Genomic DNA, 13,868 nt, shown 5'->3' with positions numbered 1-13,868 from the left:
AAATGTTCAGATACCCTCTATACACTTAAACTTGATTTTGGTTTGTTTGCTGTTGAGTTGAGTGAGAAAACAACGTTGCACATTAAGTTAATCTGGGGAAACCCCCCAAAATAATTTTGGAGAACCACTGATATAAAGTATAGTAACTGAAGTGTGTGTGTGCGTGCCGTGCAGGTCAGGGGACTCGACGGCTCGCATCTGGAACCTGAGTGAGAACACCAGCACGGGGGGGTCCACCCAGCTGGTCCTCAGACACTGCATACGAGAGGGAGGCCAGGACGTCCCCAGCAACAAGGACGTCACCTCCCTGGACTGGAACGTGAGTGTGTTTGTTTTACCTTAGCGCTGAGGACCCCCAATGTAGAGGTCTCCACAGGTCCAATTTGACCTACCCGAACCCAAATGGAGCCGAGATCCGAAATGACCCAATGTCAACGTTATATTATGAAGAGGCGTAAATATTAAATAGGACTTTTTCTTTCTTACCGTTGCATGTTGCTGCTCGCCCCTGGACATTAACATATTTCCCAGTCAATCAATGCGGACAGGAACAATAAATCCATGTTTACTTTAGATGTGTAATCTTTCTTCTTAGCCATTGTTAATGATAATCCACTGTTAATGTATGTAGCAGCAGAGCATATTGTTTAGTAGCGCCACTAGTTCCTGACAAGTCACGTGACACAGCAAGGCAGCTCGCCTCTCACAGACCGGAGGAGAAAAAAGGGGGGTGCGGGGGTGATTGACAGATGTAGCAGCCAATCGCCGGGTCCATTCGGATATCAGTGGAACCGCCGATGTCATGGTCAGAGACCAGGGACCCGGGTAGTGGCTCCAACCCGGCTCCGAAGTCACTACTTGTGAATGGACCTATGTATGTATGTCCGTATGAATGTACTAGTACGGCCTCAACAGCTGCAAAAGAGCATGGGGGACCTACCTTTAAGTGGTGCTGTTGAGCAGCCTAACGCCAGGGCTCCGCTGCAGCCATCGTCAACGCAGACCGCAGGCAACATTCCCTTTTTAACCAATGAAGGGTGTTCCGTTGTCAACGTTGCACTGCGGTGGCGGCGGATATACGTCACAACTCGCTGTGGCACATTGAGTTGTGAGCCTTGTAGCTTGGCTATCGTTCAGCTATTCTTTGGCTGTTCTTCGGCTGTTTTCAGCATTTTCCTATGCCGTCCTAAAATGTTGACGAGGCTTGCAAAATGATGTCATCACATCACAAGTATAGTAATACAAATGTGTGTGTAGTACAGTGCAGATGGAGGAAATGGGATGGGGATGTTTGTGTGTGTCTGTGTTGCAGTGACTGTAGTTTCTCGTAATCTAATCTAGTGGAGTGCGTGTGCGTGTGCGTGTGTGCGTGTGTGTGTGTGTGTGTGTGTGTGTGTGTGTGTGTGTGTGTGCGTGTGTGTGCGTGTGTGCGTGTGTGCGCGCGTGTGTGTGCGTGTGTGTGTGTGTGTGTGTGTGTGCGCGCGCGCCTGTATTCCTAGACGTGTGAGGGTTCAAATATAACCCACCAAGTATGGTATGTATAATAGACGTTGTGAGGAGCGTTTTCCTGGTTGTGTTTTTATGCTTTGGGATTACAGGCATCTAGAGGTAATGTTTTAGAGCCGGGTTTCTCAAACTTTCACATTTCGAGGTCTCCCCTTAACTCTGACTGTGTACAAATGGAACCAAATGAACCCGTTAGGGTTCATTTGGTTCCATTTGTACACAGCCAGAGTTACAGACTTGTATGGATCAATTTAGACCCCCCTAAAGGAATCCACTTTGAGAACCACTGTTTTAGAGGTTGAGGGTTGGGGAGTTATTCCTGATTTTGTACTTATTTGTACACCAGGTTCCTGCACCAAAAATAACTGATCTATATTAGCTGTAAAGGGTTGGTTCCGGCGGCAGGGTTATAGGTTTAAAAATGGCACAGATCAGCGCCTTAAAATGATCTAAGTCCTCACAAGTCTTGTAGTGTGTGTGTGTGTGTGTGTGTGTGTGTGTGTGTGTGTGTGTGTGTGTGTGTGTGTGTGTGTGTGTGTGTGTGTGTGTGTGTGTGTGTGTGTGTGTGTGTGTGTGTGTGTGTGTGTGTGTGTGTGTGTGTGTGTGTGTGTGTGTGTGTGTTGATGCATGTGACTACTGCGGCTGCCAAAGGCATTCCTTGGCTGTCCTTGTGAACCGGATACGTGCGGTGGAGTCACTCCCATCTAAAGAGAGAGAGAGAGAGAATACAAACCCAGATCCTTGTGTCGTGTTCTTCTGCTCTTCTCCCCTTCATGCTGGAAACCCACATCCACACGAACCTTCTGAACTGTGTCGTTTTAGGCTTTTATGTTCATAATTAGTACGCCTCTAAAATGTATTAGAAATGTGTTTGCCAAACATTTACTGATACCGTTGCTGTTAGGCAGAAACCTCATGTCTCCATATTTTCCATATTCGTAAATTAAAGCCCTATTTGATAATCCTACAGCAACGGTCTTCAACGTTTTCAGGTCCGTGTTGGTGAAAAAATCATGTCTCGTTGGAATCAAGGCAGTCCCAACTCCAAACACCAAAAACATGCCCGTGTCTCCGGACAACATCAACGCTGATTGGCTGTCAGGACACGATGGGTGCAGTGGGGGTGAAGCGAAGGTCGCTTCAGTTGGATTTTTCCATGTGGGCCGGCGCGAACGAGGCGGCTGTTCGCGCCGGCCCTTTCGGATCATTCGCGCCGCGCTTGCGCGTCGTCTCGTCTTTGCCTTCACTTTGTATGTAATCGCGCCGCTCGAACCATTCAGGTTTGGACGCAGCTTGACAATAACAGCCTGTTTCTCTTTCAGAGTGAAGGCACTCTCCTGGCAACAGGCTCCTACGACGGCTTCGCCAGAATATGGACGAAAGACGGTAAAATTCACATTCTACATTGCATGTAGCCCTGTCTAAAAAAACTTAAAATATGTTTTCAAAAATTACTGTACATACTGTACATACTCTAATACACAAAAATGTGTTCCCGGCCTGAGGGGTCAGTACACTTTAACGTGTACCCGTCCAGAATGGGTTAATACGGTGCGAAAAGTAGTTTTCATACCTTGGTCCCAGTGATCCCAGATGAAAAACAAGCTACCGTATGAGCCGTCTTATTAAACCTTTAAGACGTTTGCAGGTAACCTGGCCAGTACCCTGGGACAACATAAGGGTCCTATATTTGCGCTCAAGTGGAACAAGAAAGGAAACTTCATCCTCAGTGCCGGCGTAGACAAGGTGGGTACCAGTGATATATAGCTACTGTTTCATGGCAGGCATTGTGGTTGTTGATGTTTCGCTCGGTTAATTTCCAATGACACTAAAAGCGTGGCTCCCTCCTCCACAGACGACCATCATTTGGGATGCACACACAGGCGAGGCCAAGCAACAGTTTCCCTTCCACTCAGGTGAGCATGGATTCAAGTTGTCAGTCGCCACCGCTACTGAACAGTGTTGATTTCGTCGACTAAAACTATGACGAAAGATGTTTGTTCACTGACGAAAACCAAATAAAAACTAAATAAAAACAAAAAAATAAAATAAAAATATATTGACAATTTCGACTAAAACGTTAGGGAGGGACTAGTGGAGAAGATAGTCATTTTATGTTTGGTTGCTCTCAGGTGTTGCGTGCTGAAAATAGCTGATCTACAAGCTCACAACGCGTCGCAGAACCAGTCATTACGATTCCATCAAGGCCTGCCAAAAAACATTTTAGTTGACTAAATCAACTGTAGCTTTAGTCGCCTAAAATTGTATGATATTTAGTCGACTAAAAATAAACAAACTACAACTTATCAGGTGACTAAATTAGGACTAAAACTAAATTACATTGTATTCAAAAGACTATGACTAAAACTAAATCAAAATTTGCTGTCAAAAACAACACCACTACTGAATTTCAGTCATTTGGATGCAATAGAACAGTGTTTCTCAAATGGGGGTATGCGGAGGTACAGTAGGGGGTACTCAAGAAAATGCCCTCAAAAAGACACACCATTATTCATAGTTAAATAATTAAAAAACATTGAATTGGGAGGGGGAAAGACATTTACGTTTAATGATGACACATGGAGAAATTGGTGTGAGCCTTATAGCTTTTTTCATTGCTACCCCAAATTACATACTGTAGTACCAGGCACCTGGGATGTGCTTGAAAGTTTTATAGTTATTGACATGAAAACTGGACTGAAATGTTCTGGCCACAGTGTTGAAAATAAATCTGCTCAGTGCTCAGGAGGCACCGTTTGAAACTATTTCACTCCATTTCTTATTTGTGTATTTGTATATTCTTGAAATGGGGGGGTTTATCATAGCATCATATAGGCCTACCACTAATGGTTTTAATTGCAGTTTCATAGGCAAAATGTTGTTGTCGGGTAAAGGGGGTACTTTGATTCAGAAATGAGGGAAATGGGGTACTCACTACTCAAGCCAAAAAAGATTGAGAAACACTGCAATAGAAGAACAGCATGTCTTATCTCTTAAAAACACTGCTGATCTGCAGCCACATAGTGGCTGGTAAAGTCAAGCCCTACAGATATAAATAGATGTTATTTTAAGATAGATTAAAAAGAGTATATCAGAAGTGTCTTTGATAAACCCTGACGGTGCTGCCGTTTTCCACACGACTTTCCTTTTCTGACTTGTAGACCAGTGATTCTCAACCTTTTCAATTTTAAGGACCTGCAGGGTTCCCACGGTCATGAAATTCCTGGAAATATTTTGCAATTAGAAAAATATTTTTCCAGTACTGGAAAAGTTTTGGAATTTATCAAGGGTCCTGGAAGGTCGTAGAAAAAAATAGCTATGCATTGTCTTTGGTTATTGATTTTGTTAATACCTTTTAAATGACAAATTAAACATCGGCCAAATTGTCAAATATATAGAGGAAGAAATTGTGAAAATAGCAGATCTACATGCTCACAACGCCTCGCAACGCGAGGCGTTGTGAGCATAGGAGTAAGCGACTTGTTAATGAGCTGAATTATTGTTATATATATAGTCCTGGAAATTGGGTTAAATATTCTGGAAAAGTTTTGGAAAAGTTTTGGAAATTAATTGGGAAAAATGGGTGGGAACCCTGCTTGTAGACCAGTGATTCTCAACCTTTTCAATTTGAAGGACCATTTGCTATCGCGTGATTAATCTCTGAATGGGTTTTGTTTGTCCAGCCCTAGTCACACCCCGTGTCCTCTCTGTCCTCTGTCTGTCCCCTGTCCTGTGCGTCCCCCTCAGCCCCGGCCCTGGACGTGGACTGGCAGAGCAACAACACGTTTGCGTCCTGCAGCACAGACATGTGCATCCATGTGTGTAAACTGGGCCAGGACCGGCCCGTCAAGACCTTCCAGGGACACACGGTAAGGCTCCCGTTTAACACCATTAACCTGAGGCCCTTTTAACACTTCGCCAGCCGAAATTGAATGGCTTGTTGGTAGATTAGCCGTGAAATTTCTATTATTATATTATGATCTGAACAGCATTCATTTTACAAGATCCATCAGCGCAATATCATGTATTCTCCATCCCCCCACCCCCTTCACGATTCCCCGTTGAAATCTCACCACGATCAGCAGTGAAATTCCTCAATCTGCATTGGCATAGAGTGGAGGTTTTGGCCGAGGCATCTTCTCCCTGTGCGTTTCGCGTGCGCGATCCGTTCACGTAAATGTGGGCGCAAATATTCCAAGTATGACTCAATGTGAAAATTTTCGCTAGCTTAGCCCCTAGCACTCCAGCTATGCTAACGCTAACGTCTAAACCATAAATGGATGGGAGCTGGGAACCCTTAGCAGGGAAAGGACCTGACGTCACTTCCGCTTCATGTCAGAGGAGCCATGCGCTATCGATGGACGAGCGGTGACTAGGGGGAAGGTTAGACGATCGACGATTTTCGGATAAAAATCATTTATTTTGTTTTTAATGACCCAGTACGGTAAATTACGGCCCGGCTGAGACTCCTTGCTCAGATGTCCGGTATAAAACGGTTTTAATATGGGCATCTCCATACGGCTGTCAAAGTGTTAATAATCCCTGGTACGCATTTGTGTCGCGTTAGACTTGAACCACTTTGCATTATTTTGAGATTTTTAACCCTACTACTACCTACTGTGCATAACGTTGGTCTGTTGTGTGTGTCTGTTCAGAATGAGGTAAATGCCATCAAGTGGGATCCAACCGGCAGCCTATTGGCCTCCTGCTCCGATGACATGACACTGAAGGTCAGTAACCTGCACTATAACACACACACACACACACACACACACACACACACACACACACACACACACACACACACACGCACTGTGGCACGCAATGCTGCATGACAACAATATGTTTTATCTTATTACCCCCCTCACACACACACACACACACACACACACACACACACACACACACACACACACACACACACACACACACACACACACACACACTCAATTCAATTCAATTCAAAGGGCTTTATTGGCATGAGAAAACATATGTGAGCAATTAGGGGTTACGAGTCTTGCTCAGGGACACACATTGACATTGCTACCCTGGCCTGGAATTGAACCTGGGACAAGCTCTGGTTCCCCAGGCTGGCTTCCTAACCATTCAGCTATGTTGCCCCCAAACATGTCTGTGTTGCTCTCTCATCATGGGACAGATGTGGAGTATGCAGTGTTTAAACATTGTGTTTTAACCTCTCTCTCTCATCAGATCTGAAGTATGAAGCAGGACCAGTGTTTAACCAACCCATTTAGGCCTAGAATTATTGAATGCTTTAACCAGTGAAAAACAGCAGATATTCAAGCTCGCAGCGCGGCACCGAGTGCTGCGCTGCGAGCTTGTAGATCTGCTATTTTTTGAAAAAGTTGTGAAAATGTGTGCAAATCTTTGAATATATGTATTATCAAAGCGAACGTTTGTAACTCAAATGTTGCTTCTGGGTGGTCCCTGGAACTAGATATTTTGAGATGGGGGTCCATGGCCAAATACATATCATTTTGGGGGTCCTTCAAATGAAAAAGTTTGAGAACCACTGACATAGTAGTCTCTCAAGAACAGACTAACTGAGCTCCATATAAGTGAAAAGGACCTTTTCTTTGACGATGGCTGACCAGATTGCTGACATAGAAACATAGGTTTTTCCAAAAAAAAACTTTTTAAAAGATGATTCAAAAGACACTTATAAAAAAAAATAGCAGATCTACAAGCTTGCAGCGCGGCACTCGGTGCCGCGCTGTGAGCTTGTAGATCTGCTATTTTTTCAATAGTTAAAGCATAAAATAATGATACACAATAATGTGTACCCGTTCTAAATGGGTTAAACATAGTGTTTTAACCTCTCTCTCTCATATCAGATCTGGAGTATGAAGCAGGACCAGTGTGTCCATGACCTGCAGGCCCACAGCAAGGAGATCTACACCATCAAGTGGAGTCCCACAGGGCCCGGAACCAACAACCCCAGTGCTAACCTCATGCTGGCCAGGTAGGAGGAAGACAACACTGTAGCACTTAACCCATTTACTTGTACGCCATGTACCCGTACACCAAACCGCCTTACGCTACAGAAACGGGAGATGGTCACCTGCCACATGGGAACCTAGTTATTTACACTTTTGTTGCTATCAATTAAATCTCTTTGAAGGTCCGCAATGCCATGGTCTCCATAGACTTCCATGTAATTCATAGTGCACGGATCATGCACTCCCATGCCTAGAACATGCACCACGTGTGTGCACGTTCACAGCTTTCAAATAAAAAAATCTGCTTCGAAATCCGTTCAGGCATCAGCCATTATCTTATATATACATTCCTCTAAGAGCCGCATCCCACTTCACGCCCCCTTTACATCGACTTCAACTCATAGGTAGTCGTCTAGGACGTAAGGAGTACCGCCCCTAACCCTATGCCGTCCGCTCATTCACTAAGCACGAGAGAGAGGAGGCAACAGGGGAGGGGGTGCGGGCAAGCGAGAGAGAGAGAGAGTGAAATTTGACACCACTGTGTTTGCATGTGCCTGCTGCAGAGAAATAGCAGAGGCTTAACAGTCACTTCTCTCCAGTGCGTCCGGCGGTCAAATATGTCCAACCGGAAACGTGCGCTGCGGCACAATAGTTCCGCCACAATAGTCCCCCCCCCCCTTTAGCGGGCGTGGACTCTAGATGTGAGCGGGCCGAAGGCCCGGGAACCTCTAGTGTTTTTACATTATGTAAACAAACATGGCTGCCTTGTTTGAAAGATGTGGTTGGTATGGGGGTTAAACATGCAATTTCGCGATCGCCTAATCATGCCTAATACATTTTTTGAGGTCCAATTTATTTTTTATTCTTTTTCCAAAACGGCCCAAACGCAGGAAACTCTGGGTTGGCACAGGTAGGGTACCAACACAAACTCGGGAAACTCTGGGTTGGCACAGGTAGGGTACCAATACAAACTCGGGAAACTCGGGATTGGCACCAAACAGGTTAACACATGGGATGCCTAACACGTTCCCACATGTGTTAGAGATTTAGTGGAGGCTCTAGCCCACATTTTACTTCAAGTCATGATGCAAAGGTCCCCTTTGGTATGGAAGTACCTTGTGGCCATTGGAAAGAATTTATCCAAAGAGACAAGTTAGATCACCCTTCATTTTCTTTTTATAGCCATTTTTAAAATGGCTATAAATAGAAAATGAAGGGTGATCTAACTTGTCTCTTTGGATAAATTCTTTCCTATGGCCCTAAGGTACTTCCATACCAAAGGGGACCTTTGCATCATGACTTGAAGTTAACAGCTTATTTTTCTGGGCTAGAGCCTCCACTAATTCCCCCTGTGAAGCGCCGCAGCCCCGTTATCAAGTTCACTAACGTGTTAACTGGCTGCCGCGTCCGGGTATGAGCGGGGGAAACAAACTCAGTCTCCCATGATGCCTTGCGGAATACTACATCCGCCAACTTCCGGCAGCAATTGAATTGTATTCATCCTTGCTGCAGAAACATGGATATATCTCTGCTTCTTTTCCCATATTGTGCGTTATGGACCATAACTTACTCATGGCTCACCGTGGTTGTATTTTCTCTTCTCCGCCCACGTGCACAGAGCACCCGAAAATCAGGCAAATACAATAGGAAAAAGCCTTGGCAGCTAATCTACATTAGTTATGGCAAAACTATGACAGTCTAAGTGTTAAAGAGCCTTTAAATAGGAAGTATGAGTAGGCCTTATTTTTGCCAGACCACATGTTATAAACCTCATAGTAATTTTTATTTTATTTTTATTATTAGCCATAAGATGGCAATGCACTCTTAAAGGGATATTTCACTTTAAAAAAATACTTTTAGATATTTGATGTAAATGTTATCAGTCCTCTTCCTCCAGGAGGAGGGCCCCATACACACCCACTGTAACTTCAAACTCCATTTTAACCATGATAGATTCATTAAAAACACACATTCATTTTTCTGGTGACTCATACTACCCTCCTAATACGTAAGCAGGCCGTGTTTTTTTCTGTAACTTTTTCCATTTATTTTTAATATTTTTTTTATTGTATTTAGTTTTTTCCATTTTCCCAAAGAATTATTTAAAAAATGTGAAGTTTGAGTTTGAAGTTAAAATGGGTGTTTATGGGGAGAGGCCCTGGGCCTGGAGGGCCTGATAACATTTACATCAAATATATAAATATTGAATCAGCAAATTAAAAACTGTCCAGGGTGTTCATAAAAGCCTGATTAGACGATAAAATGACCAAACGTTTTTTTGAAAGTGGAATATCCCTTCAGAGGACTGGTGTACGGTACCACTTGACAGTAGTTAGAAATGATGCCATCTGTAGTGGCGTTTCCATAAAGCCACTTTTTGCGCATTAACGGCTTAATCGCAAAATGTTTTTATGGAAACACTTCAAAATGTGAATAAACTTTCATTATCCGCAAAAAAAGTTATCCGCTTGGAGGAGGAGGATTTTGAGCCTTTATCGAATAAACTAAATGCGCTTAAGTGAATGGAAACGGGTCAGACAATACATGCGAATAGATGATGACGTTCTAGGTCCATTTCCTCATCCCCTGCCGCTTTGTCCATGGTATAGCGTTAGCCCACAAAACAAACCTGTTGTTTGTTACACACGGAGTGACACGGACCATGTGTAAATTCCTCCCGTTTTCACCTCAAGCCATCGGTGGCGAGCGAACCGTTCCTCATCCCACGGTGAGGCGTGCCTGACGTGCCCAATCTACAAGCTCACAGGCACAGCAGCTCATAGATATATGCAGCAGCTCGCATCCACGTCTCCGCGCCGCGTTGAGAGCTTGCAGATCGGCCACCTGACCTTCCAGAGGACGCTAAAACTTGCACTGTGCAACTGCAGCGACGCGACCGCGGTTTTCCCGGTGAACCGGTAGCTTTATGTATTGAGAGGAACTCTTGCCAATTTCGTAAGAGACTCGTCGCCAATTGTATTTAAAAGTTATTTGGGGCCATGATGATGATAACACCTTCTTCCCACTACTAGACAGCGACCGAGTCACAGCAGTCAGACGTGCAGACGGTGCAGTGCTCAGGTTCGGTCTGATAAAAATCAGCCCGATCAACTCTTGCGACGTCGCTAATTCGAATGACACCCGCAAATGGAAACATGCTAAATTCGCTTTGTCTTAATGCGTATTTCTGATAATACGCTTCCCTAATTCGAATAAGTTTATGGAAACGCCACTATTGACGCTGATGACCTCACTGAAACTCACCCGAACCTGTCGTCAGGTGAGGTTTAGCCCCACCCAGAAAAGACGCTCTCAGTTGTGTTTAGGGGCTCTTAAAGCAGAACATGACAGTTAACTGACTGTAACGGGTGTCTCCAGCATAACAATACACATAGTAATTAGGTTTCCTTTTCTCTGTGTAAGAAGATGCAAATCGTGGCTGCGTTCACACTTCCTCTTGTAATATTTTGCATCCTTTTCGGAGAGCGTTCGCAGTGCGAATCGCTTTACATAAACACCTCTCTCTCTCTCTTCCTCTTCCTGGCCCCCATCCAAGGGGCGTCATTTGGGTCATCAATCCCCTTGTGCAGGGGTCTTCAACGTTTTCAGGCCAAGAACCCCTTAGTTGAGAGAGAGATGAAGCAGGGACCCCCACAACCTTTTCATAGATTCCATATAGTTTCATTGTTTGACAGCAACGATCGTCAGTGTATTTTGGATTCATGTTAACGTGTGTTTTCAGATATTTAACCTCTTGAACCTTCAATACTTAATAAATTTGACCCATCACTCCGTACTTAAGCCCTTTGCACACAGGACAGTTGCGTTTTCTTCGTTTGCTGCATGAATAAAACGCATTGGATTTGGTGTGCAATGCTGTGCAGAATCGGTGCTGCGAATCCCAAAAGGAGTCATAAAAGGAGTGATGATTTTTTTGATGATTGCGACAAGACGCACGAATCGGACTGGGTTAGATCGAGAAAAAAACGCACGACCGCAGCCACTCGTCGCACGGCTAATTCGGATCCGGTGTGCATGAGGTCGTAGAGAATCATTGTTTTCTTTAAAAAAAATGAAATTGTCCGTTTTATCTGTGAGGATAAACGCACCTGTGTGCAAAGGGCTTTAGTCTGCTCTTTTTCCCCTCTACAGCAAACCTCTTTGTCGAAAATAACCGATCTACAAGACGTATTGATGTTGATGAACTGATGTATTACCTTGCTTATTGTAAGTCGCTCTGGATTAAGAGTGTCTTCTAAATGCCTAAATTGTAAATTGCAGCGCGTCCTTTGACTCGACGGTGCGCCTGTGGGACGTGGAGCGAGGCGTGTGCATCCACACTCTGACCCGCCACCAGGAGCCTGTCTACAGCGTGGCCTTCAGCCCCGACGGGAGACACCTGGCCAGCGGGTCCTTCGACAAGTGTGTCCACATCTGGAACACTCAGGTATACACAGTAACATCCATAGCACTCACATCTGGAATACTCAGGTATACTATACACAGTAACACCCATAGCACTCACATCTGGAATACTCAGGTATACACAGTAACATCCATAGCACTCACATCTGGAATACTCAGGTATACTATACACAGTAACATCCATAGCACTCACATCTGGAATACTCAGGTATACACAGTAACATCCATAGCACTCACATCTGGAATACTCAGGTATACACAGTAACATCCATAGCACTCACATCTAGAATACTCAGGTATACACAGTAACATCCATAGCACTCACATCTAGAATACTCAGGTATACACAGTAACATCCATAGCACCAGGGTTCCCACGGTCATGAAATGAAATCCTGGAAATATTTTGAAATTAGAAAAGATATTTTTCCAGTACTGGAAAAGTTTGGGAATTGATCAAGGGTCCTGGAAGATCCTGGAAAAAAATAGCTATGCATTGTCTTTGGTTATTGATTTTGTTAATACCTCTGAAATGACTTAATTTAACATTGGCCAAATTGTCAAATATTAGAGGCAGAAATCGTGAAAATAGCAGATCTACATGCTCACAACGCGAGGCGTTGTGTTGTGAGCATGTAGATCGGCTATTTTCACAATAGAACCGTGTTATACAAAATTCCTCAACTCTTAGTGCTCGTCAGTGTCCCCAGTTCAAATAAGATTATTTCGGGGGTCATGGCCTGAAAAGGTTGAGAACCACTGGCATACACTGCCTGTCTTTGGGCATTGCGCATACAGTAGGAGTAAGCGACTCTTTATTGAGCGGAATTATTGTTATATAGTCCTGGAAATTGGGTTAAATATTCTGGAAACGTTTTTTGTATACACAGTAACATCCATAGCACTCACATCTGGAATACTCGGGTATAGACATCCACACTTCTACACACACTCAACTGTAAGATATTGTGATTTTAAGCCATTAAGACTTTAACCATTATTTTATGCTTTAACTATTAAAAGAAATATCAGATATACAAGCTCACAGCGCTGCAAGCTTGTAGATCTGCTATTTTTGAAATGTGTGCAAATCTTTGAATATATACATTTGTAAAGCGAACATTTGTAACTCAAATCATCCAACAAAATATTTTTAGATGGGGGGTCTGCAGTCAAATACATAATAATTTTAGGGGTCCTTGACTGGAAAAAGTTTGAGCACCACTGATATAGAAACATACGTTTAGGTTTAGGGATTACGCTTTTGATATGATAAGCAAGGAATAATCAATGGGGAGTAGGTCATTGTGCAAGGGATAATTGACAGCACCCTGGTCGTTGTTGAAAGATAACCTCCGGCAGGAAGATTAAATGCTGAGGCGAAGCCATTATTCCATCGTTGCGCTGGCAGTCTGCCCAGCGCAACACGGTCACCTCGGAAAACAAGGACGTGTTGATCAAATAGTAAGAATCAAAATTCTGTTCAGTCTCTGTAATGATTGGCAGTCGCCACTTATGGAGGAGGCGATGCTTCCTGTACCCGTGATCTGTGTCCTGAAACACTTGTTGAGTTTCCCAAGTTTGTGCATCTACTATTGTTGTGATCAAGAATTTCTTGTTAAATGTGAACGCAAATACAGATGTTAATTGTGTGTGAGTGAATGAATGAATGAATGAATGAATGAATGAATGAATATTTTATTTCTGTGTCTGGACAACATTTGACCCATCCCATATGGGATTATCAGACACATCAAATACATACTGTACATGTAAACAAAGCAGACATTCCAGTGTGAATTCCACCAACAGCTAAATATAAAAAATACAGTATCTCACAGAAGTGAGTACCTTACAGAAGTGAGTACCTTACAGAAGTGAGTACACCCCTCCCATCTCTGCAAACACTGAAACGTCTGCAGAGATGAGAGGGGTGCACCCACCCCTGCGATACACTGCATCTCCATATGGCCTGCAC

General features: G+C 43.8%; 1 protein-coding gene across 1 annotated transcript in view; it reads left to right on the top strand.

Moving 5' to 3' along the window:
- LOC308285484 (F-box-like/WD repeat-containing protein TBL1XR1) overlaps nt 1–13,868 on the top strand; it is a 37,569-nt gene that overhangs the window by 20,931 nt on the left and 2,770 nt on the right. Inside the window, exons 7-14 of the mRNA XM_080726252.1 lie at nt 175–319; nt 2,829–2,892; nt 3,155–3,252; nt 3,362–3,422; nt 5,254–5,375; nt 6,162–6,236; nt 7,362–7,489; nt 11,748–11,913. Of these exons, the coding sequence (XP_080582378.1) occupies nt 175–319; nt 2,829–2,892; nt 3,155–3,252; nt 3,362–3,422; nt 5,254–5,375; nt 6,162–6,236; nt 7,362–7,489; nt 11,748–11,913 (859 nt within the window). The remainder of the gene's footprint in view (nt 1–174; nt 320–2,828; nt 2,893–3,154; nt 3,253–3,361; nt 3,423–5,253; nt 5,376–6,161; nt 6,237–7,361; nt 7,490–11,747; nt 11,914–13,868) is intronic.

The sequence above is a fragment of the Nannobrachium achirus genome (assembly GCF_963921795.1).
Source record: "Nannobrachium achirus genome assembly, chromosome: 5".
Classification (NCBI taxonomy): domain Eukaryota; kingdom Metazoa; phylum Chordata; class Actinopteri; order Myctophiformes; family Myctophidae; genus Nannobrachium; species Nannobrachium achirus.
Note: the sequence above shows the minus strand (reverse complement) of the source record. Positions and strands in the feature narration are given on the sequence as shown.